This window comes from Falco cherrug, chromosome 7 (assembly GCF_023634085.1).
Source record: "Falco cherrug isolate bFalChe1 chromosome 7, bFalChe1.pri, whole genome shotgun sequence".
Classification (NCBI taxonomy): Eukaryota; Metazoa; Chordata; class Aves; order Falconiformes; family Falconidae; genus Falco; species Falco cherrug.
The window spans coordinates 6,148,577-6,174,282 of NC_073703.1; the positions used below are offsets into that span (position 1 = coordinate 6,148,577).

The window sequence follows — 25,706 nt, forward strand, 5'->3', positions numbered from 1 at the left end:
TTTGCTCCTGGAGGTGCGGCGTGACCGTGTGCCGGGGACCCGGCCGGGCCGGGGAGGCTGCGGCCTGCGCCCCCCTCGATCCACCGCTTGGCTGGGCGGGTGGATGGGTCCGGCCGATCCCCGCAGACGGGGTGCAGAGGCAGGCTGCGCCGCCTGTTCCGTTTGCTCTAAAGGCAGCTGAGAGGCACAGGCTGGGCTTCGACGCCTGAAAAGCCCGATGAAGGGGATACAGCTGCAGGAGCTGCGCTTCCACACGGCCCCAGCGGCACCGCAAGCCGGCAGCCGCGCCCCCCTCCTCCCCTCAGCTGCCGGCGGCCACCAGCCCTCCGACGGCTGCTAGCCCGGGGCCGGCAGCGGCCCTGCGAGCTGCTGCGCGGAAAGCGGCGGGGGTCGGGGCAGCCCTGACGGGCCGGGGGGGCCGCGGAGGTCTCTGTGTGTGTGGGACACCCCCCCCGCCGCAGCACCGCGAGGGGGAAGGACACGGGTGGTGGCAGCGCGGTGTCCTCTACGCTCACCTGCGGCAAAAAAGGAGAAAAAAACCCACCAAAACCCAAGCCCCAAAACACTACAGGGAAGGGGGAAAAAATTAATGAAGAAGGACATAAAATGCTTATACCCGCCCGTCTGCCGGCCGGGGAGCTGCCGGCCCGGCGGAGCAGCCCCGCACCTGCCGCGGGCGCCCGGCCCCCCGCTCTCCCCTCAGCACACGGGCCGCCCCCCCGCCGCGGGCTGGCAGCAACCTGTTGGTCCCGCCGCTGTGGCGGAGGGCGGGAGCAGCCCCTCGGCTCGGCGGCGAGCCCGCTGACAAAGGCGGAGCAGCGGCAGGCCAGGGCCGCCCCGTCCCCCGCCCCCGGCAGCGGGGCCCGGCGCCGGCGGGCAGCGCGGGGCTGGGGCTGGGGCGCTCGCACAAGATGGCGGTGGGGCGGCGGGAGAGCGCGCTCCCCTCTTAGATGCGGCCGCGGCGGCCCCTGCTCCCGGCGCCCGGCAGGGCTTACATGGCGCTGGAGGACCTGCTTTGTCTCTGCTTCTCTGCCCTCGCCGTCCTGGCTGTGCAAGGTGGGTGAGGAGGGCGGGAGGGGGCGGGAAGGTCACTGTCCCCGAGCCCACGGGGCCCGCGGGGGCTGCGGTGCCACCTGCCTTCGCGCCGCACCCCGCTCGGCCGTGGGCAGCGGCCGGCGCCCCGCGGGATGCGCTCCCGGCCGGGACCCTCTCCCCGCCGTTTCTCCCCCCTCAGTAACAACCCGCTCCCTCAGTGGCCGTGCTCCCCTCAGTGGCCACCCCCCACCCCCTTCTCTCCTCTGGCCGCTTTTTGCTGTTCGTTCCCCTGAGCTGGGCGACCGGCCGTGCTCGTGGCCTCGACCCATATCGGGACGGTGCCACCTTGGGGGTCAGCTTTTGGGGCTGACCCAGGGCATCCCCGCAGGGAGCCCCCTCAGAGGGCCGGGCTGGGTGGGCGAGCGGGCCAGCAGCAGCCCCCCCCGGCCCCTTCCCCTGGAGTGATGGCTTCTGCGCCAGGCCAGCCTGGGGACGAAGGGACGAAGCGCTTGGCTGGCCCGGAGCAGGCCCGGGTGCCCGGCAGGGACCCCCGCCCCGCTGTCGCCAGCATGGGGTGCTGGGTGGGCAGATGTCCCGTGGGTCAAGGAAGCGACCCAGGGATCGCCATGCTCCACGTGCCCCTGCTTTGCAGCAGCTCCGCAGGCGGCTCCACGCGTGGGGGTCCACGAATGCCCACCACGCTCTGCCGACTTTCGGCGTTTGTCATTGAAGTTTGCATCTAGGGTCGCTCGAGCTGCGGGCCTCGGGGCGTGTGGTTCGTTCCCTGCGCGCACAGAGATCTTGCAAAAGCTTTTGCCCTCGTCCCCAAGAAGGGGTTGGGAAAGTGTTGGCTGGCCGAACTGCACTGAAAAATGTGTGCACCCTGGAGTTGTTCCCGTTTAAAAGCGCCTTCTTAACGGGGGGTTGCAGTGGAGGAGCCGTCCCTATGCCGTTGTACGTTTTTACTCCTTTTTATGTTGCATTCAGGTTTGGCAGAGCGTAATACCAGCACGTGGATCACTGTGTTGTTGGTTTTTTTTTCTTTTTGGAATGTTGTGAGCTCCTGTAAGGGGTAGGTTATCATTCGATATAGGTGCAGCATTACAGTGGCTGTGCGAAGAAATGAATAACGGTTCATGTAAATGGCCCATTGTCGTCAGTGCATGTGGGTTTTTCTAGATGGATGGCAGTCTGTGACCCCACCAGCAAGCTGAAGCGGGTGGGAGCTGCGTCTCCTGTGTATTTGAGCAAACAGCTAAGTGGATCCCGAGGTTTGTAATGGAGAACAATGATTCTAAAAAAAGAAAAAAGGGTGGTGGTGGAGTGGATGTTGTTTTTCAAACCCGCTTCAACCAGAAAACTTTAAATGCTTTGCGGGAATCTGAAGCTGTGGCTTCTCTGCTTTTTTTGCAAGCAGTTAGGCAACTAGTGAAAATTGTTCCTGTTTGTTCTCTAACACTGGGCTTTGTACTGTGTGGGGAGGTAGTGAGCCCGTGCAGTCTGAGGACGTGCCGCTTGGTACCAGGCGGATGTGCTTTCCAACAGGTGGGTTTGATTCTGAAAAGAGAAACACAGACTTACTTCAATCTGAAATTAATGTGGCAGAGGGTTGAAACGGTTTTGGGAAAGCCTGCGTTTGAACCCGAAGCCCATGTGTTTTGATCCAAAGTTCAAGCTTTGCTGGGGATGAAATATCTAGGAGAGAAGCAGACTGGAAAACCTTCCCCTCTCTGTGGACTTGATGGAAGCCGTGCCAGTTTACGCTAGCTGGGGATGTGATGAGGTTGTTTTGAAAGCCTTCTGCCTGTCCTACTTTGAGACTGTTTTCCTTGCAGTAGCAGGAGAGGGTTTAAGAAAACCAAGAACAAAACAACCCCTCTTCAGTTAGCTCTGGCAGGGAGGTTGTGCCGGTTGCTTTCCTTGGGGCTCTGTAGAGGGGATGCGTTGGTGGGAAGTGCGCTGAGCTTTCCGTCCGAGGGATCAGCTGAAATCCATCTGGGTTAGTGTCATTTGGATTTGCAGTTGACTCTTCTTGCCATAGAACAGATTTCCTCTTTTGACATCACCTAACTTTCGTTCTGATTTGTTTTATCCGTCTTGTCGCATTTGCCTTGGCGGCATAACCCCGCAGCTTGCTGCATGCAGTTAGTGCCTTTGCCTGGGGAAGTCGGTGTTGCCATTGTTCGGGGATCCAGTGTCTGCCGCTCCGGTCGCCTGCGCTTCGCAGGACGTCACCTGCATGCAGATCCGCTTGCCCTGTTGACTGTGGTGTTGCTGTGTTTCCTGTTGTCCGTGGGCTGGGTCGCAAGGAGGCGGATGGAGCGGTGCGAGGAAGGGTTATTTCTTACAGTCCCCAAAACCAGGGGGTACTGACAGTGCCACTCCTGCGCACAGCGTTAGCGAGGGTTTGCCTGTGTCATGTTTCCAGGGGCAGGTTTCTCGGGCAGGAGCTTGCTGCCGTTGTGCTGTGGCTGTCGACAGCCACTCTCTGAGCCCTGATGGCAGAAGCTGCTCGGAAGTGGGGAATGTTTCTGCTGGTGGTTTTCTGTTCTGGTGCGTGAGGCTGAAGGAGAGACCACTCAGGCTTGGTTCTGGTTTTGTTTTCTCTAGTTTTTCCTTCTCTCTCTCTTTTTTTGTCCCTTTTCCTTTCACTACCTTGAAGTCCAAAGTGAAGCAGAACCTGCTCATTTTCTGATGTTCCCCAACTCCTGCAGCAGATTTTCTCCTGGCAGCTGTGGCAAGTTTGATCTGCCGCAGGGGGCCCCATGTGGGGTGGGTGTATTGCTGATGGTACGCGAGCCACTTCAGAGTGGCGCAAGTAATAATTTAAAAAGAAAATGTTTGGCAGTCTGCCTTTCCCTGGCGAAGAAGGGAGGTGATTCTCCCTGCATGCATGCTCACAGCCTGATTTGGAGCTAGAGGCAGCCTCTGTGGTACGGCACAGGTCTCTCTGCAGTGGGGGCACCAGAGCCACCTGTGTTTGGGAGCTGCTGGGCTGGGTGTTGCCGTGGCATATAGAATGTCTTGCTTGAGTGCCCGCTGTGGTCCTGGGCTGGTTGCGTTGTCTGCTCCGGGATCCTCAGGGCTCATCTTTAAACAAAAGTAGAGGTGCTGCATGCTTCTCTCTGTCGGAAGATGCTGAGAGGATAAAATCCAACAATGAGGATGAAGTCCATCAGTAAGTGTTCAGCACACATATGATCTTCATCACCATAGTGTACAATTATCCAGAGGGCAGGGTGGCTCACAAGTTTGTGACTCCTGATACCGTATTGCTTGCTGGGCAATATGAACTCTTCCTCCCTTAGAGCTGCCTTCCCAAAGGTTGATTGTTCTCCTAGGGAAAATCCAGGTACTTGTGAACCAGTTTGGGTGTTTGCAGCATAAGAGATGCTGCTGGCACGATTTACATGCTCCTCTCCTGTTTAAATGGCTGCCTGGCCATTAAGCCTAGTCATGGTTATATAATTAAGATGGGAATTAATATTTAATCTGATTGTAATTTGTTTCTGGAATCCATCCCGAACCGTATCTCTGTGTGGGGTGAGTGGGTACCTGAGGGAAAACTGAGGCCACTGTTACATGTAGGAGATGTTTGGACACTGAGAATTATAGGCCTGCCTTGGTTGATGGCAGAAACTCTAAACTTTACAAACCCGGAGCGATCATAGTCATTTTGTTATCTGTAGGAAGCAAATGTTTGTTTTATAGTCAGCTGTAATACTAGAGGGGATATGGTAAATCCTTGTTATCAGTATTTGCCAAGTGCACGTTGGGCCAAAATCAACTCTGGTGCAATTCGCTTACTTTCTGGAGAAGAGCTGGATCGCTTGTCTGCAGTATTTTTAGCCTGGTTTTCTATGGAAAAGAGACTTCCGTAGTCATGCTGTCTGGTTGTCTGTCCATCTCCCTCTTCATTTCCAAGTAACTCTTGGGCCTGTTGGCCAGTCATAGCTAGTGTGGATGTGGAGAATTCAGAGTTTTTGAAAAGAAGTGGTCAAGCAGAGGAGAGAGATGCAGTTTCTGCAGGGACTGAAGGAGGGGGAGGAACCTCAAGTGCCTCAACTGCAGGAAGAGCTTTGAACAGAGCTTGCACCTTGTTCAGGTAGGACAGGGTAATCCAGTCACAAGACAGAAGGATGCAGGAAATCACAATCTTAAGTCTTTGTGTCCACTTGCTTTATTTTTTAAGTCTTTTGTGCTTTAAAACGTGCTGCTGTTTTATGGTTACGCCACCATTCATGTCACAGCACATGGTAGCTGTTTTGCTTTCCTTTCTTCTTGGGAAAGCATTTTCCAAACACGGGACTCGGAGCTGCTGTGACATTGACTCTTTCTGTTGGTCACTTGCTGTCTCTGCCTCAGTTTCCCATTTGTTCCAGCTGGGCAGTAGACACTGTTTCACACTAAAAATATGAAGAACACCATCACTCTTAAGCACCCTTCTTTCTTTTTCTTAAAATCCCATGAGCAATTGACCTCCATGTGCTGCTTATGCTTTTCTGACCGAATAGCTTTTTGGTGAGAAGATCCACAGTAGTTAAAACCGAATCTGCCATCTTCATAAAAAGCAGAATTGAGCGGTGTTTCGTGAGCCCTTCTAGAGATGCTAAACCCCACACCAGGCATAGCGGGAAGGACCGAGTTGCTCCTTCTGGTTTGTCTTGACTTTCATTGGTATGCTGAAGTCATCCTTGAAACACCATTGAATTTCCTACTTTTGAGGAGAAACAGAGCCTTGTGGGGAGGGGAAGAGATGGTCAGTGTTTGCTTCCAGGAAGTTAAATACTTGCTGGAGTTCCAGCTGCTGGGAAGATAAATTCCCTGGGAGAACCCAAATGCTTGTCATCAGCCTTGTTTGAGCGTATCTAACACTTTCCTGTTTGCAGGTGTCAGGACACTTTGCTTGTCTTTTCTCCCTTGGACGTGTTTTTGTTCATGTCGCTTATGCCTTTTGGTGTCTTTGGGTCAGGTCCTCTCCTGCTTTTAATCCACTGTTCCTGCTGTTGTGATGTGGGCCTGCTTTATCTGAGAAGTCTAGCAGATGCCATGTGTTACCTCCATGGGTAATAAACAAATAAACTTGGTGGTGGTTATGGTAAGCAATTGCGGTATTTCACTGAAACTTACATATCAGACGTTCTGAAATTATTTAAAAATCTTTATCTGCATTTTAAACACAGTTGCCTATTACTGCCATATTAAATTCAGCAGAGCTATTGAATAACCTGGTTTATTCTCTGCTTTCTTGTTTTTTAATGTTTAATTTTTTTTCCAAGATCTCTTATGTGGATTTCTTGAGAAAGGACATTAATATAAAAGGTGTGTTAGTGAAATATGAGCATCTCCAGAGGTTCTTCTCAGCCCAGATTGGTGGGAGAATTAATACCTAGTGTGTGAATCTATGGCATTTCTGCTCAGTCTGCTCTGGCTCTTTCCCTTATTCTGACTGACTTCCCTACCCTCATTTCTTGTTTGGGTCTTTGAATCACATTCCCTTTGGAGTTGGGATGGCTTAGCAACTTGTTAAATGTAAGAGTTTGGGAAATTAAACAGTTAAAATGGAGCTCCTGGGAAAGGTGCTGGGATGGCAGAATTTGGAGCAGAGGTGGAGCAAACCTGGGACGAAGAAGCAATGTCAGGCTGGCAGTGGGTTGGGGTGACGTAGTAAGGTCCTGTTTTATGTTTCACTGTCTGTGCTGGTAAATGTGCATTCTTGATAGTTTCTAAATTGATTGTCGATAGATGATCAAGTTAATTGGTGTGACCAAAAAGGTCATTACTTAATGGGATGGATTTCCCACTATGTATTGTGTGAATACACTGAGGGTTTTGGCAAAACCTGGCTGTTCATGCACTCGGGACTGCGATAGATCTTTTTCAAAAGCATCAGCAGTGCTTACAGGCTCTAAAATTACATGAAGTTTTGCACATGCAAGACTGTCTTCTCTGTGTCTCTCAGCTAGCTAGTTGGATACAATTTGCAGAACAGGTGCGTGTATTTTCGAGATGAAAGTGGAATTGTGCCTGATATTAAAAGAAAACTAGTCAAGTGTTCACTGATTTATTTTTTTTTCTGTTTGTTATTGCAACTGAGAAAGTTTCTATGTTCTTTTGGAAATCCTTGTCCCTTTTTTGGTCTCTTTTCTTGGAAATGGTCTAGTGAAAAACTCCAGTGTGCTCCTTGTAGTGCTGATGTGACGTGCTCTTACCTTCCTGGCAATATCAGTGCTGTTTTAAAAGGATGATATGCATAGTCCTCTTAATCATGTTGACCCAGAGGGATGGGGCCAGTTGCAGCCCATTTCTGTGCCCTACCAGTTCCACTTTCCTGCTTGACTCCTGGCAAAGCCTTGAGAGAGCTTGTAAGAAGGAGATGTGGAGCTTTTTGTGACCAAAACCAACAACAACAACAAAAGACAGAGGGTTAGGGAGGGCAGAGAATCAGCAGATGTTCAGGCTGATGTTCAGAGGTTTAGCCTGTGGTGTTGGGATGGCACTTGTCACTGTATGGGAGATAAGGCTTGTGTAGGAGGTGTTGGGGCTCGTTTGAGGTTATCTTCAGCAGTGGGATAAGAAATGTGGCATGGGGTGGAGGAACTGGGGCTGCTGGCTTGACTCCGTTATTTCCTGCTTGATAGGTATTTTCCCCTGCTGTAGAGGCTCAGGCGGCCCTGCAGTTAGAGAATTCGGGTTATTGTAGGAGATCGTACGCTCCACAGGTTTGTGTGTGCTTGTGAAGGCACTGTGTGTTGCATAGCAAGGCATCTTGGCAAAATACACATAGAAGATAAAAGGAGAAGAGGAAACCCAGCATCTGATCCAATACCAGCTCCTTGGCTGGGTTGGTGAAAATTGTTTAGATCCTCCTTCCAAAGAATGATTTTGTAAACATAATACTGCCTATTAGCCATGTAAATTACTGTCATTGGTGGCAATTGTTGTGATGGAAAGATAAGTGTCTTGAAACTCTGGTTTGATTTACCACTTCTGCCCCCCCAGGCTTGCTAACCCGTTGTTTATGTCAACGCTGATTGTGGCTTTTGTCAGAGAAATCAAAATATTGATCGAAATTATTCAGCTCTGTTTTTCCTAGGTCACAGTAAATGTGTCTTTTCTTTCTTTTCCTTTGTACTCCTTTCTCTGTACTGAAAACAAAGCGAACCTTACCTCAAGGAGATGAGCTGTACGTTCCCGAAGTCAAATGTCATCCACTTGAAGAGGGTCCTTAGGAACAGACTTCATACCTGGAGGCTTTCCTCAAGAGCCTGTCGGTTGAAAATCTGGCGAGCAGCATTACCACAAGTACTATTGTGGGGTTTTCTTTACGTGCAGAGTGGGGAGAGAAGGAAGTTTCTCCCAGCTGCTGGCAGAGAATAGCTGCCCGTTTACTTAATGCTTGTGGCTGCTGCCAGGGTTTTCTGTTTAGCAGCAGAGGGAGTTAAACGCGGAGTGAAAGGCTTCAGTAACACTTCAGCATCCGGGCACGAGGCTGAGCTGTCAAATAATTCTTCTTGCTCTTTGTTTTTTATAGCAGTCAAGGCACTTGGATAGTTTTGTAGGTTTAAGGCTAGCGAGGGTGTGCTGCCTTCATGTGTAGTGTGGGAAGCTGAGGATGAGGGTGTTTCTTATTTTGGGTTTAATGGTTGTGCTTGATCAAGAGCATCTCTTAATGAGCAACATCCACTTCTGACTTAAAAATGTCTTGTGGGTGCTTCTCTGTCACAACCCCCCGGTAAGCTGGTTTGATGTCCTTGCTCAGGAACATGCACCTTCATTCAGTCTGAGTTTACCTAGCTGTGGTTTATAGGTATATATGAAGACATGTATGGAAAGCCTCCTGTGAATATGTGTACACTGATCAAATTTCCTGGTAACCTGCTCTTTACGAAGCTGAATACATGCAGGTCCTTGAGTCTTTCACCTGTTTTCCATGCCTTAATCTCAGCCTTCTGTGTAGCTAATACTAGTGTAAGTAAAAGCCCAGCTTTTCTCAGCAGTTAGGTGTTTGCTCAGAAGAGGAAATTTCTTAGCTAGTTTGATTCAGAGCCTGACTTTTAGGATCTGGACCCTGTGAGTCCCTAAGGGCACCTGTTTCTCCACAGCTCAGCACAGAGCTGCTGTTCAGCTCAGACAGCCAGAGCTGGATGTGGCTTTCCAGATGTGACGGGATCAGAGCCAAGCAGAGGGAAAAGTAAAGAAACCTTCAGCTTGGAGAGTGCTTCTTTGGTGAGCAGCCGAGCTGTTGCTGAGACAGATTTTGGGTGTTGCAACAGGATGCTCATGCAGGAAACCAGAATTGGGATGGGGGCACGTATGTGCAGCTTCCATATAGCTTTTAAAGAGAAAAGCTGCCACCTAAAATGGGATCACACCGTGTTGTTACACTTGCGTAGAAAAATACTTAGTCTTACAGCAGCTTTCACCAAATAACATCTCAGCCATGTCTTCCATCAGCACTTCAAGTACAGGTGGAGTGTATGGAGGTTTGCCGTCCTCTGACTCATAAAGATGCCTCTGCCCTTTTCCGTGTCACCTGCACAGTGCAGTTTTCATATTCTTGTGTGAATGCCTCCAGCCTCTGCCCAGCTGTGTCCGTGAAGTAGCAGTGAGCCTTCAGAAGCAGCAGTAGTAGGACTTCCTGGGCTTTAGGATGGAGGTGTTTGGTTTCCTGCTGCACAACACACTTAAGAGTGGCTTCAGGCAACCCGTTGTCTGCATCATAGTTTTTAATTTGTAAAATGAGGTATTAAAATTCCTCTCGGCTGAACACGAATGCTTCCGGGGTAGAGGAGTCCAGATGCTACGGGGCAGTGTGCTGCAGGTGTGAGTTGCAGATGCAGAGGCTGGCAGAGATGGGGAATAGGTGCTGTACAAAATACATCTGTTTGTGCGGCTGTGCAGACACAGTTGTGCCTAGCTGCCTGTGCTGCACCAACACTGGATGTGTACAGGTGCAGTGTGACTGCAGAGATGGGTACGTGGTATGTGTAGGCCTGTAAACAAAAGTTCCTCGTTACTTGTTCATGTATTTTAAAGTTTGCGGGTTTAAAAAAAATGCTGACCTCATGGGGAATATTTTCTTCTCACCAGAAACTTGTTAGACTGGAAATTTCACAGTACTAATTTTTATGGCATTTCCTAAGCTGAACTAATTGGGTATTTTGGAAGGGGGAAGACAAGGGTGTGGATGTGTGTTTTTATGTAGATTTCATTAAAAATGTGACTTGGATTATCCTGCTAGCTGAGCGATGTGAAGGTCTCTGCTGGAAAATACAAGTGATTATAGGCTGGTGACTAACAAATAATCCTTGGCTAATACAGGGTGGGCTCCCTGTTAATCCCTGCTCAACAGTAGTAAAAGTTGGATAAATCAAGATTTTGCAAGGCTGTTACTGACCTGAACATAAGGAAACTGGTTCTTTGGAAGAAGTATCATTCTCACAATTTCCTTCTTACACTAGAGAAGGAGCTATTCAAAATGGCCTGAAATTGCCTGGTTATGAAGATGAACATTTCTCTCATGCTGATGTTACGTGCTGAGGCACACAGGACCTCATTAGAAGAGGAGCAGCAGTAATTAGTCTAGATGAATGGAAATAAATCTGGTTTTACTAATAAATGAGGTTGTGTTTCTTGGTCCAGAGCAGCCACCATCTATAGTGCTCATCTAGCAGTCTGATTTGCAGAGGCAGAACCTCTCCTCATCATGGAGAAAAATGGGCGATTTGGACTTCTTTGCTGAAATCTCTATAAATTCAGGTGTTGTTTTTAGATTAGTGTTGGTGAAATAAGCAGAAGCCCAGAGACAGCAGGGAGAAGCATCACATCCGAGCCTGGACCCTATTGATACAGGAGGGCCCCAGAGTGGTGTGACAGTCCCCACAGGCATCTGCTGCTCGGATACCATAGCGTTGAAAGCGTGTCCTTCACCGTTTGGAAGCAGACCCAGTTCTTTTACAGCTTTGTCCTCAAACTGTCAGGTTTCAGCTGGCTGCAGCTTTGGAAAAAGGCAAGATTAATGTGCTCTGAAGAGAAACTTGCACTTTAAGTGGGTAAATGCATTCTAGATGTTGGAAAGTTAAACAGCCAAGTAGGTGTGAGGGATTTTGGAACATAGGCTATGAAATATATTTTTCTCCTGTTGTTGTGATAGAAGCAAGTTTAAATTTGGAAATGGGATGGCAAATTCCTACCCATTCTGACCCTCAGTCCTAAGCATCTTCAAAGGGTGGTACTGCTCCTTGTTTTCCTCCACCTTCAAGTGCATCTTGATAGCCTTGGATATGGGCATTATCTTGCTATTTCTCCAAAGAGGCTCCCTGAGCTGTAAGAGCTCACTTTGTGTTTTAAATGATAACGAAGTTTCCAGATCACAGTCAGATACTGTCTTTTAAAACTGGACTAGGTGAGAAGTTATGTCAGGAGGATGCAAAGTCCTGGGATGGTCAAGTCCTTGGTGAGACCATTGCCTTATCTAGCTATGGGCAATCCTTTGACTTAACAGTTTAGTATCTGCTGTTCTCTTATTTTCAGTGTCTCCTTCTCAAGCCTGCACTCTTATCTGCTATTGTCCAAGTAAGACTGGTTGGTTAGCTGTCTTGATAACACACCTTTGTGGGTTAAGTGATAACAAAAAGGAGCACAGCGTGGCTAGATAAAGCCAGGGGCAGTCCACACCCATGGAGGGAGCTGGTGTTGGACACTGCAGCAAGTAGCCAGGCAGTGAAGCACAGATGGGTTTTGGGACTTTCCAGAGGTGGTGCGGCGGATGGTGGCAAAGCTGTACCTGGACAGAGCCTGGTGCTTCGTCTGGGCTGCCCACGCTGTCTGTTCTCTGCAAAATTAACTCCTGGCCCAAGCCCACGATAGCATTCTCTTGTGTTCCCATGCTGTGTGAGGCGGTGTGCATGCTCTGCGGTCCCTGTGTCCTCCCAGAGAAGTAAAACTTCTCTTGGGGTGACATAGGCTTGCAGTGACAGTCGTCTGCAGTGAGCTTTCCCATTAGTTTTCTTTGTTGCTGTTCTGAATTTTCTTCTCTTCCCCTGTGTGCTGGCTCATTATTTCTCATTAATTCATGGTTTGTGCAATTACTTGGGAAATGCAGGAGAGTTGGCAGGAGTTTGATGAGCCTGACTTCTCTTCTCAGGGGTAGGCGACTTTGTAACAGTACAGCGTTGGAAAGTTGGTTTTCATTTTCTTGGAGTGGCAGGCTGCACACCCAGGCCTCACTGCTGGGGCTCTGTGGGGCAGGTTGGCTGTTTTGAAGAGGGCTGGAAGGGACAAGGGGCAGAGAGACAGACGGTATGTGCAGGTATCTTGGGGACCTGGTAGGACTGAAAGCAGAGCCATTCTTGACGTTATGTATCTGCTCTGTATTACGGCTTTTTACACCCTGTCCTGAAGAGACACTCCAGGCTTGAACCACACCCTATCAAGAAAATGTGAGCAAACAGGGGAGGCTCTTTGCTTAAATTTAAAAAACATAAACGTATAATAAATAGTTCTAGATACATGCCAGGGGATTTTGTTTGTGAAAGCTTTCAGCTCAGTCTGAGAAGTGCATGTGTCTTGGGATGTGTGTCAGAGCAGTGTCACCCCTGCAGAAGGGTTCTTTGCCCTTTTTCTTTGAAGACAGCATTTCAGGTAAGAATAGAGATGTGATCTGGTCTCTTTTTGCAGGGAGAAATCCAGCACACAGCAAGATAAAAGGGCTGTCACTGATTAAAACGTCGCAGTTTCTCTGCTTGTAGCTTGTGTTTTACTGACAAATATGTTGTGCCACTGGTTTCCCTGTATGAATGCTCCACTTTTTTAAGAATTGTATTCATACACGAGCTTCCCAGCTGCTAGGAGGGACCTATTGATGGAAGCTGGACTAAGCTGTTTGATGGGTGGTTTCACAATTAGAGTTCAGGCTGTTGGTGGAGAAGGGGCTTTACCTGCCCTCCTCCTTCCATTTTTACTCTCAGGTGAACTGCAGAATCTCATTACCAATGACAGTGGCAAGGCTTTGAAGATTTCTGGCGTAATTATCTTATTTGCACTGAGTAGCAATGAAATCCGTGTGCTGTCAGGGAGACTTCGCTATTGTGCTGGCTGTACAAGGGTGAAAGAGAAAAGCCTCATGAAGGGGTTTGGGCAGAGTGTGCTTCTGGCAGTGCAGGCTGGCTCGGGCTGCCTGCGTATTCCCAGCTGTGCAGATGCTGTGGGATTTACTGCAAGATCTGGATGGGGTGAATGAGGTGCAAGTGAGAAGCAAATCTGTTCTTGACTCCATCTGTGGCTCTGCAGATGCCTTTGTTAGGTAATGCTCGTGAAGGTCCAGTTTGCAAAGCTGACTTCTTTCTTCGTCAGGACTGTAAAAGCAGATTAATGTTATGTAGAATCTGCCATTTGGTTAAACGTCATCTGCTGTCCCTGGGGAAGGTTTAGGCCTGTTTTCTGCGTACGTGACTTCCTAATGGCTTCCTCAGCAGGAAGTTTTAGGTACTTTCATGTAATTACCAACAGTCTTGCATATGGAGGGTTTTAGGAAACTGGGTTTTTCCAACTCTTTTCTAGCCAGCTCACTTCTAACAGGAGAGAGTTGCAGAGCAAGGCTGTAACCTTGAGAAAGGCAGTAGCAGAAGGAACTATGTTGCAGTTTGTGGTCCATGGAGCACGTTGCGGGCTTGCAAACTCTCTTAGCATAGCCAGAGGCTGTCTCTGGAGCTAACAACTGGACAGGGTACAGCTGATGGGTTGTGACTGACAGGAGATTGCCAAAGACACCCAGGAAGGGAAGAGGTGGTGTTTGCTGAGGCTGCATGAAGCAGTTCCAGAAACTAACTTAAGGAGCAAAACCAAGATGGGTATCCCCAAAAGAACACAACTGTAGCCCTCTTTTGGGGTGCTGAGGCAGGATCCTGGAGCCACAAAGGTTGGCAGCTCCATCCTCGCTTTGGATGTAGATGCATCTCTTCCACGTCAGGGTGCACCAAAGTGAGGTGGCAGTGGAGGCTGAGCGGTGTCTTGCCTGGGGGCTTTCCCTCTGACGTGGATAGAAAATGCTGGGTGCTTCACAGAGGAGTTCCACGAACATGGGTGCCTAGCTGCTGCTGTGGAGATGCAACCTGTTATCCCTCTTTCTACGGAGGGGCTGTTTGGTTGTTGCGTAGTTTTTTGTGCTGTGACATATAAGTACAAAGGTGGTGGTCAAATGTAGCAAGGATCAGTGGGGTACGTGTATGTGAAGGCTGTGATAGGACTATGTATTTGCACATAATTTCTGAGACTCTGATAGAGACATATCTCTGTATTTGTGCTTGGATACAAAGAATCTTCTGCTATTTGAGTGAAATGGGTCAAAATATTATTAACCCTAGCTATTCTCATCCTGAGGCTTTAGCAAAGTGTTGCCACGTCTCTTGTGTAGGCAAGGAACTTCTGAGGCGGATAGGGTCTAAGTAACACTAAACTGCGTGTAGCAAGAAGGCAAGGAAAAGTAGTACACGAATATAAGATGCCTTGATCATCAGTTGGAAGGCAGAAGAGTGAGAAAAGTTTTTGATGATTAAGATCTTTGATCTTTAAGGTGATGAGAAATTCAGAAACATTAGAATGTACTTCATCCTGGCATAATTTCTTGGGTCATCTTTGGGTCAGTACCTCTGTGCTGCCCTTACCTTATGGGAGCAGGCATGACCACAGCCAAAAAGAATTGTGGGTGGTAGATCGTTTTCAGATGCTACAGGTGTCTGGTCAGTGAGGAGTTTTCTTTGGCCTTCTATGTTAGCTGTTGTTGTATGGGTTCAGAGTCATCTTCCAAGTGTATGTGCAGTTGTGGCTGGGTGGAAGGCAATGAGTCAGGTCCTGTGGCAAGCTGACCTGTCACAGAAGCTTGGCAAAATGCTGGTTTCCCCTTGTGTGGCTTGAGGGGTCTGAGTGAACCCTCCCAGTACTGCTTTGCAGGTGAAGCCAAGCAGTCTCTACAAGGCTATTGCTTGCACCTTATAATGCTCCTTGTGGCTTGCATATCCAGAACACTGATTACTGAGTAAAACGAGTGTGCAAAGTCAAGTAATCCTTGCACATCTTGAGTATTGCTTTCCCTTTCTGTTGTTCCCGATAGCAGCTGGGAGAAAGTTGGTTTGGAAAACAAAGCTGTTAGGAACTGTTTGTTTAGACACAAGGCAAAATGAAAGTGGAAAACATAATCTGTCTGTTCCCCTCAGACTCCCACCTTCTTTTTGTTTAAAATGTCCACATGCCACTTACTTTCAATAAACAAAAGATGTTTCTTATAAGCTGGTGTTTACTAGTAGGGGAATGTGATTCATTAGAGAACAGAAATCCCTGCTCATGCCTATGTTTTCAACCTGGAGCAAGAGTTCATAATTTTATAGACCTTTCAAGAATAGATTTCCTAAAGCAAACAGTGAGGAACTGTTAAATTATAACTGTGTAAAACCACAGTGTAATAGTATGATTGCTCAGTACTAATGTCTTTATTATTCTGTAACAAATAGGAGTGGTTTGGGCTGGTGAGAGATAACATGCCTTTCATGAGATAACTTTGGAGCTGATTCAGAGGAGAAGCCAATTTCAGATTCTTCTTTTCCTCATAATAAAGGAGATAAGGACTGTATGGGTGTTCTCTTATCCAGCTTTCTTCCAGGATCATGCAGGGAGGAGCAGCTTCCAGAAAAGCAAGGTACAGTTTCCCTCTACAGTCTGAGAGCCACTGAAGCCCCAAACTGTGCCTCTGAGTTAGGTAGGGTGTCGGGTCCCCCAGCATTTGCTTGGGGCGTCTTCATGACCTGTTTGCCCTTTAGAGGGAATAGGAGAGTGATGCAGTTCCCCCCAGGAATCATCGGTGGTGGGGGCTGTGTTGGTGTCTCTCCTCAGCCCCATCTGAGCTCATAAGCCCTGCAGGACTCCCAGGCAGTTGGAGTGCAGTGTTCAAGCCAGGGCCTTTGGGGCTGAGCTGCTGTGGGGGCTGCTGAATTCTTCAAACTTCTGGGTATGAGCAGAAGGGACCTCACAGTGCCTGGCACTGACATCTCTGGATCCAGCTGAGACCCAGGTTTGTACCCCATCTGCCCTTTCTTTCCACAGCTGCTTACTTAGAGTTTAAGAAGTGAGATGCTTTGTCTTGCCCGTGTCTTCTGTGTGTCTTGTCACCTCCAGGTGTTGGTGGCTCAGTGTTGTGCTGACCTGGCTGTGAACAAAGCTCTGAAAATAGTGGCTGTTTGATTTGTTTGTCTGTGCTCCCTTGTGCAGCTCTGCCGGCTGTTATCTCCTTGGCTGTGCTGGGCAGTTTGTTGTTGCAGGTAGTGAGAGGCACAAGAGTATGGGTGGTCTCAGCTTGAGCTCCTGCTTCCTCCCGTCTTGCAGTTAGCATGTGTCTGAGGATGCCTGCCTGGAGCCTGGGTCAGATCTCTTAACAGATGCATGCACGGTGCCCTGGCCCTCCTCCAGTTCCAAGTCATTGCAGTGACCTCTGCCGAGACGAGACGTGTGTTGAAAGGCACCGATCTCTGGTGTTTCTTGGTTTCTTTCTCCTGGTTCTCGACGTTTACATGATAGATTGGGTTCATTTCTGGCTGTCCTACACATAATGTGTGCTGGAAAATCTTGTACCAGCTTAGTTGGGCTCTTGGAAGAAATTGGCTTTGCAAAGAGAACTGTGGCTTATAGTGAAATAGCTTTGCAGTGACATACTTTCAGTGCTGCAGTATGTCTGTGCTGGCTTTCAAGTTATTCCTGGGCTAAAAATATGGCCCTTTAAGACTTCTGAACAGGATGTAACCATATTTTAAAGATACTTTATTCCTTATGTGTTATTGCTAAGTGATTTAACTGATACTGCATTTGGACACCTACTTTGTAAGCCCACTTTTGTCTGAAGTGGAAGTTGAGAAAAGAATCAAGTGTGTGCACCTTTCTGATGGTGAGGATGTGGTGCTGCCTCGGAGGGCTGGGAGCTGGGATGCAGGGCTGAGGAACCGCACTGGTGTCTGGTGCTGACTGATCAGGGCCACTGGACCAGCTATTTCCATTTGTGATCTTCCCTGCCCTCAGATGACAAGGGATTCAGAATTGCATGGAAAAGATTTGCATTAGGAGTTTTACCACCTACTTCATTTGAAACTGGATGCGCTTGAGATGTGTTGAACAAATGGACAGTGGCCTTTCTTCTCCCTGGGGACGGCTTTTACATGGATGGGAAGCTACAGATGGGGCCCAAGGCAGAAATGCAAATAGGCAGGGCTGTGATACGAAGCATTTGGCAGCATTGCAGGCTTAAAAGCTCCCGCCCCATGGCTGCTTGATCCTGCTTTCTTGGTTGTGCTGACACAGCTGGTTGTGGGCTGTATTGTGAGCTGTGCGAATGGAGCTTTGGCCTCAGAACTGTGGGATTAGGGTCTGGGCTGCTGGCACCGTGAAGCCGGTCAAGCCTAGTCCATCCCAGTGCTGCCTGTAAGAAGCCCTCGGAGGTGTACTTGCTTCAAAATGCTGTGATTACGGCTTTGCAGAGAAGAGCAGTGGCAAACGCTAACAGCTAATTAGTTTTTATAAACCTCTTTTGTTTGCTTTTGAAGACACGAGTCTGTCGCTTGCTTGCCTGGCTCCCATTCTCCATGTTGTGACAATGTCAGCACAAGTGTGCGAAGCTCATGTTACGCAGGGGGACTTCAGACAGGTTTGGTTTCAGCGCAGGTCTTATCCCCAAGCTGTTCCAGCACTTCCCTGACAGGAGGCAATCGGTGTCAGAACAGGTTTGGCCTCGAGACTGAACAAAACAGTTTTGAGGGGCGGACCTGCCATGGTAATGAGTTCAGTGGTAGGTTGACTTTTTTTATAGATGAAAAGGTCAGGTCTCTTGCCTGGGTTACATAGAAAGGTTTTGTTCTGGAATAGCCTGCTTCTGATCAGCTCCTGTCTCTGCTGAGCTGCCAGGCACTGGTCTAAACTGTGTTTTTCCTACATTTTCCTCATTGGTGAGTGTTGGAGAGGTCGCTTTTTCCTACATTTCCTCATCAGTGAGTGCTGGAGAGTTTATTTTTTAAGTGAGTGTGTTCATTTCAGGCTGGGAAGTTTTGAGTTCAGATCAGCAACTTGGACAAATTTAAAACACCCCTGGTTTTGAGTCTGCCCTACTTGGAGTTTGGTTTTAATCACAAGTTTTAACAAATTGAGTCTATTGAAAACATTCTCAGTGAAACACCCTCTTTTTTTTTTTTTTTCTCTCAGAAGCTGTTAGCTGTCTTCAAGAAACAATATTTTAATTGAAGCCATGATAAAAGCAGACCGGCACTGGTTGTTGTAAAGCTTAATTTATTAAACAGCCTTGTTTTTAATGCAAAAAAATCTGTAAAGAAAGAAAAGCTATGCACTTTAAAACTGTCAAAATAAAACCTACAACTTTGAAGTCTTAAAATACTTTGGGAAATGCTGAATGTTTTTGACTGGTTATATGGAACAGCTGAACTGACTTAACTGGAACAAAATTAGAGGAACAAAGAGGTGTTGTTTCCAGAGTGTATTCTTTGCCCTTTGACAGCGCTATCTGGCTCACGCTCGGAGTTAGATACATGGAGCAGGTCCCTGTCAGCTTCCCTGCTTTGGTTAGACTTTCCACATAACTAACCCACTGGAGCAACACTAATATACTTTAAAAAAAGCGAAGATTACAGGAAGTTTCAGGGGCAAAAGCAGAACTTGAACCTCCTGTAACTTTTGTGTTTTTTGTGAAGGAGTCTGAGTCTCATATTGATGGTTCCTCTTTGCCAGTGCCACATGTTAGTGCTGAGTCGGAGGATGCTGCAGGCTACCAGGGCTCTTCCTGGCTGATGTTGCATCCTACGCAGCTGGTCCTTCTCAACATGGTCTCAAAGTAAGAGACATGCCTTCCATGGAAAATGCTCTGAAAGTCTCCCAGTGAACACTTCCCATGTATGCAGCAGCTTTTGTCAGCAAAATGGTGAGATGGTTTCTGTGCACGTGGGGTATCCTTAGCATGGCAGGTGGCACACTGGCTCTGGAAGGTGCTCACCTGCTCTGTTCTTCTGTAGCCCTCATTCAGGGCTATTTGCATGAAAAGAGGTTCTCTGTAAAGTCTGTCTTCTGTTGGGGAAAGATCGGCAGCAAGAGGAGATGAGCAGCTGAGAAATGGAGCTCTTGTTTCCATGCAAATATCCTATAAAGAACACAAGAAAGCGAGAAGCCTGCTCAGAGATGGGGTCTGCAAGCAGAAAGGCTCCAGAGTTGTTCTCCATGAAGCAGCATCAGGTCTATGTGAATGTAATTTTTACACCATTGTACACTGTGCGTCTCATGGGTGAGCTGCAGATGCTGCTTTTATTTTGAACTTCTCTAGGGCTAAATCCTCTGCTCTGTCTGTGGGAACTTTGCTGCTGATTTCACCACACTAGAATTAGGGGCTTTAGAGTCTGCTGCTGATCCTAAACCTCAGCTTGTATAGGAGGTAGGATGCAAAGTAACATACAAGTTGCCGTTTCTGCCTCTGTGGTATTCTCAGTGTGCCTTGCTCTGAGGATCCTGGGTGGCATATTTCACTGTTTAGGACTGCCCTGTGATTTGTTTCCCAGTGCATTGGAGAGTGCTTATTTCTCTTTCCTTGGCACTTGAGGGTGATAGAAAGGTGTCAGAGGATGGGAAGCCCTGCATTTCAGCTAAGACTGCTGGTACAACAGTGTTGTGAACAGCAGCCTCATTGGAGTTGCCTTCTTGCAGCACTGCCAAGCTTCAAGATCTTTGAGAGGAGGTGGGACCGGAGATGGGGACAGCCCGGTGATGTGCTTGGATTGTTGTGGCAATGGCAAACAGCTCTTGGGGACGGATCGGCATTCACTGCAGCAGATTGCTGGGATGGTTTGAGACTTGGCTACTTAGAGCTGCTTGTCCCTGTGGTAGAGGGTACCAGCTTGATAATACAGGTAGCAGGAGCAAGTATGTGTCTCCCTCTTCCATCACTGCCCTGAGCAAGGCATAAACCTCTGTTCGTCAATGTTCACGTCCTTTTGACCTACAGGTACTGGGTTAGTTGCAAGCTAGTGCACTGCCTGAGCAGATGCACACTCAATTTAGTAGCTTGCTTAGAAATAAGTATCAGCAAAATGTCAGAGAGGTTAGGCTCATTACTAGATCTCATTAATTTTGTGGAATACCCTGTAGAGACTAGTAATATTCTTATTCTGTTGGCATATATTAACGTATATGATAGTTGTATGATTGTTATTAATAATTATGATAATAAGCTTCTTTTCATAGATAACAGTCAAAATGGATATTCAGAAGTCCCTGTAGGTACTTTTGAATCATAGTTGATGGACATGAAGGTGCTGGTGTGTGTACAATGTGGTGAGAAGTGCCAGTTTTCTGCCTGGGAGTAGTGTGAGCCAGGAGGCTAGATTTCACAGGTACAGTTTAATGTGTTTATCTGTGCTAGCTGGTTGGTTCAGACAGTTTGGGTCAGGAAGTTCCTATGCTTTTAGCTGGAAATTACTGTTCTCTACCCTGGCATTTGCTGCCATTCAGCAGAAGCACAGTAATTTGATGTTTGCATGCTCCTATGCTATTGCAGTGGTGCTAAAGTAAAAGGACATTGCTTAAGTCACCTTCAGCCTAAAGCATCAGTTTGGAGAAGCCCATTCTGCTTTGCCTTGTAGAAAGATCTGCCAGTGGTAGTCTCATCAGGGGGGTGTCCTTTCATAAAGCGCGCTAACTCCAGGCTTTTCAGATTACTACCCTAGATGAGATAAAGCTCTTGATTGTGCATGTTATGTTTGCCTATATAGCTGCTACCCTACTAGGCTAAATCTTGCCGTTAGTTATAACAGAAAACCAGAGAGTGCTCTGATTTTTAGAACTCTAAGATACCTGGAGCTTGAGAGGTTCTGGATTAAAATGTGTTCTCCTGTTTTCTTAAATACAAAAACTGCTAACAAGCACATGGAGACACACAGTGATTACAATACAAGGTTGGCTCAAAGGGTACAGTTCTTGATTTATTTGAGAATATTACCCTGTGGCATATCTGAAAGCCAGATACAGGGTGACAAACCAGCATGATTACGATGAAGTAGTAATATTCAGGATTGTCCAAAGACAGGTTGACTTTTCAAGCCAACTTTTACTGATGCAAATTGTCAACCACTGTGTTGCAATAAAGAAATAACTAAATATAAAGTGCTGACTCGTAAAAGGGAGTCATCTAAAATGCTTTGTGTTGCAAGATTTCACGAAAATGGTTTTGAAATGTTCTGCTGCATTTACCTGACAGAGAGGCCAGTTCTGCCAGCTGGCAGGTGCTCTCAGCAGTGCATCATCCTGGAGATGTTCAGGGTGGAGTGTGTGAGCTAGAACATCCCGTCCATCTCATGGGGGTCAAAACAGGATTGTTCCCAGTAGTGCCTTTTTGAAAAAAATAAATAATTTTTAAAAGGCTTTGTCCAGTGCCAGGTATAAAAGTCTTCAGCTTGATTTTTGGTCTCTTTTTATCTGGGCAGCAGTTCTACACTACTATTATGCCTGGAAGGGTGATGGCTCCCTAAAATATATCTTAGGGTTCCTGGTCTGTATGATCAATGCAAATTTCTTTCATTAAGTTCATATTCCAAGATATAAAGAACATTTTCTTCCTTCCTAGTGTGACCCCGTGTTGTAGTTACCGTGCATCTGGTGCCCAGTGTTACAACTCCTTTTCCCGCTATGAATTGCTCTTTATGCTGCTTCCATTGTTATCCTTACCTGGTTTGGTTTTTTGTGGGTTGTTTTTGTGGTTGGTTTTTTTTTTTTTTATAGCCTGCATTAAATTTGTGCACTTTTTACAGCAAGTATCTTGGGCTTGATTTTTATTTTGTATTTGTGAAGCATCCATTACAGCTTTTCCTTGATCTTCAAGCAAGACCATCCCAAGCAAAATAATGCAACCTGCAGTCCTTATCCTGCCAAAGCTTATGAGATTCTGATTTCCCTGATTTTTGCCAAGACCCTGCTGGGCTGGGTCAGAAAGGTGAATTCAGATGCCACCCAGCTTCTCTAGAACTTTGTTTCCAGCTTCAATCCTTGCATCCTTTCCCCTTAGTCTAATTAAAACCCGCTGTAACAAATGCTGTGAAGCCAGCTGCCATGCTTTGGCAGGTAGCAAACGCAGGGCAGTGAAACCTCCAGCTAATCCATCCATGCTATGAAGTCATAAGAATCTTGTTAATTTTTAAAAAGCCCTTGATGCCCACTAATCCAAATCAATTTTCATTTCTTTCATAAAGTCATGCTTCCATTTAGGCTTCAGCTAAGAATTACAGCTAATTTGTTCGATTTTATAACAGTATAATTGAAAAAGTGATTTTAATGTCCTGGCAACCATATTCCCTTTCTTCGGTTGTTAATGAAAGAATCCATTAAAGTTAAATGATTTGGGCACAGATTCAAGTTGAATCGCCTGAATATTCTAGGGGAGTGTTTCTGACCATCTGCTGCTCTGTCATTGGCGTTTGTGTTGTAAATGGGACTGAGAGAAGGACTTCACAGGTCTTGTTCGAACCATTAAGCATAAAATATCATTTTAATTTTCTGATCTCAGTGTAAATAGTGGAAATACTCGAGAGAGTTGGGACTGTTCTGGTCTGTGGTATCCTCTGCTCATAAATATCGCTCCTGAGCTTTTCAGGGGATCTTATGGCTATTTGTATTGATTAGAGTACATCATTCAGTGGCGTTTTGTAAGTTCCTTTTAATGACAGGCGAGGCAACTGGAAGCAGAGCCTGTGAAGGAGAAAGTGTATGTGATAGAGAAGTGTTTCTCCCGCTGCCTTGAGTCACACTCGTCGTTTCCGTCTGGTTGCAAATGGAGCAGTGCGTCCTGGCGCAGGGCTGGTGAGCGTGAACAGGGACAACTAATACATTAGAGCAGCTGTTGTCATCGCCTTCCTTCTTTGCATATTGCCGTGGTGGGTGATTTAGGGCTGCTGGGCCAAGCTGACACTTGGAAGCACAGGCCTTGTATACCCAAGCAGAGTCAAAGGGCTCACGTCCTCCTTTCCCTGTCACATGCTCTTCCTCTTTCCGTTGCTGCCGAGCCTTCTTGCTGTCCTTGGTGACACGCAACATGGCTGACGTCTGGGAAGCAAAACAGACAATGAACTGGGTCATGAAATCCACTGGCGATGGCTCTGGCTCTCGTTGGGTTTGAGCCCATGCCCTGGAGGTGGATGAGTCTTTGGGTTCTCTGTTAAAGCTGGAATTGTGTCCAACTTGTTAAGGATAGCTCAAGCAGCCATCTCTGCATTGTGACCTCAGGCTGCTTATCACAGGGCTAATAATTACCCACTTGGCCAGGGTGGCTCTCCATCCCCCTTTCAAGAGCCTTGCTTACAGTGTGAACAAAAGAAAATAAAATTACAGGTGGTGTTTTTCTTTGGAAATTACAAAGCATAACCCAGGTTTCTGGCGGCCTTTAAAATGAGGGAGGGGCAGGATATGCTCAGTCAGTTTGCTCCAGAGCTTTATGTTGCATTTTGCATATAGGAACTTGAGTTGCAAAGGCTGAAGTATCGTCTGGTAGAGAGGATGGGATTTATTTGCTTGGAAGATTGGCTGCTAGTTTGAGACCTGCCACGGAGACACTGTTTCATTCCTGTGTGCGTTTACTTTTCCCAAGGTTTGAAATTGGGTATGATGAGTTCTCCCCCCACCCCCGGGTGGTGAGAAATACTTGCTGTTGGAGCTGAATATTTTTCAGTTTAACGTGTTTATATTTGTATCTTTGGAATATACAAACCCATTAACTGAGGGGGAAGGAGCTACAAAATATACTTAAGAGTTTTAACTGTAGCCCGCAGGTGAAGGATCTTTTGTGTATTTTATTTGGTAATATTAGTTTCTGGTTAAGTGACTATTCTCAAGAGGCCCGATACTGAAACTTGTATCATATTGCATACTTTTAGCTTTCTCAGGCGTGGAGAGATGAAAGTATATCCTAAAAATATGCTAAACTTGAACTATTTAAGTGCAAAAATAGGTAACATTGTAAGAGGAGATGGTGTTTCAGATTCCCTGTGTGGTTTGCAGATCAAATATGTGTATATGATGCATGAGATAAAATCAGAAATTTCTACATCTAACAAAAGCAAAATGATTTGGTTTCCTTTCCAACATCAGTGAAAATGCAGGAAGTAGTTATGTGTTTAAATGTTGTCCATGAAATCATGCAAATCTAAGCCAGTCATTTTAGCGTGATGTAGTCCTTTAAAATGGCAAATATCAGGCTTATTCAGCTCAGACCACTGCTCAGCAGCAAAATTACAGTCACTACAGCAAATGGGCCTTCTAATGTTAACACCAGCAGATAACAAAAATAGCATTTAATAACTTTCATTAGAGTTAGTGTTTCTAGGGCTTTGGGGCTTTGCTCTTTCAAATAATTTACATAATTTGCAGGTACAAGCTGCTGTGCCAGACTGTCCATCTGATTCTGTCTCTGATCAGAGCATATTAATGCACTTGTTTGATGGTCTGTTACCAATAATTACCTTGGATTGCATTAGGAGCATTTCCAACATTGCATCTGGTCTGTATTTTTCACTAAGTGTATTTCAGGGCCCAATTACAGGACTCTGATGTGTTATTGTTCCAGTGCGCTTGTTCAAGCTTGTAATTTTAATATGCTTCTACACTGTAAATTTATGAATGCAAACCCAAAGCTCTGTCCTGAGTTCCCCATGCATCCTGCGCTTGCAGCAGTTTCTGCAGAGATAGTCTCAGCTGCTTCTCATCAGCTTTTTAAGAAGGGAAGGATGACAGCTAGGAGATGGAGGCTTCCTCAGAGATGTTTACAGGGCAAAGCCTGAAGTTCAGTGTGCTTGGTGTGGAGCAGGTGGGAAAGGGACAGAAACAGCTCAGCCCTCCCTGGCTCAGGTAGTATGGGATCTTGTGAGGAGTTTTTTCAGCAATTTCAGTATTTAAGTCACTTTGACATTAAATAAGCATCCTTCAATGCAAGGGAGGCTAGTGCTGATATTGCTGTACCCAGGGGCAGTTCTCCCTGTTCCGCTCTCTGTCGTGCGAGACACCCTGGAGAGGAGACCTGAAAAAGGCTGAGTTTAACACGTCTAGATTTTGGCCTGCTCTAGACTTCATCGGCTGTTTCAGAAGCCTTTCTGGGGTCAGAGAGGAGAAAATACAAAGCCTTAACCTTCGTGAAACAGTTAAGCACTTTACCATTATGATTGTCATTGACAGTTCAACATGATGAATAAACTGTTACTGCTTTTGATTTGTTTCATCTTTCTGGACCATTTGTTTGCAGGGGATACATCAGAGAAACACACATCTCGGTGAAACTGAGCTCAGTCTTGAGAACTGGTTTTGTGTTTATCCCTATCTGCTAGGCATCATCTGTAGATACAGATAAGGTGTTTGGGCAAACCTGATGCTTCTAGAGAAGCATGAGAACATGTAGTCCTTCCAGGAAACCAGCTGATAACTGGGTTGGAGTCTCCAGGCTTACATGAACCATGGGTTGGTGGCTCTGGTGGTCTTGGGTGGCTGAAATGAGCAGCTGCAGTTCCAAGTTCAGCGTTGGGAACATCAAAAGTATCTTTATAAATACTTAGGTGGGGACCTTTTCAGCTGTTTTATTTCCTTGATGCCTGGTATTTTAT

The 25,706-nt window shown here is 47.0% G+C and overlaps 1 protein-coding gene across 3 annotated transcripts in view; it reads left to right on the plus strand.

The window, feature by feature from the left end:
• Nucleotides 1-787: 787 nt before the first annotated feature.
• The window catches only part of IGDCC4 (immunoglobulin superfamily DCC subclass member 4), a 101,445-nt gene continuing 76,526 nt past the window's right edge, over nucleotides 788-25,706 (plus strand). The window contains exon 1 of one of the 3 annotated variants that reach the window (XM_055716775.1): nucleotides 788-1,056. In XM_055716775.1, the coding sequence (XP_055572750.1) occupies nucleotides 951-1,056 (106 nt within the window). In that variant the 5' untranslated portion in view covers nucleotides 788-950. The remainder of the gene's footprint in view (nucleotides 1,057-25,706) is intronic. The other 2 variants (XM_055716773.1, XM_055716774.1) reach the window with 2 other exon arrangements.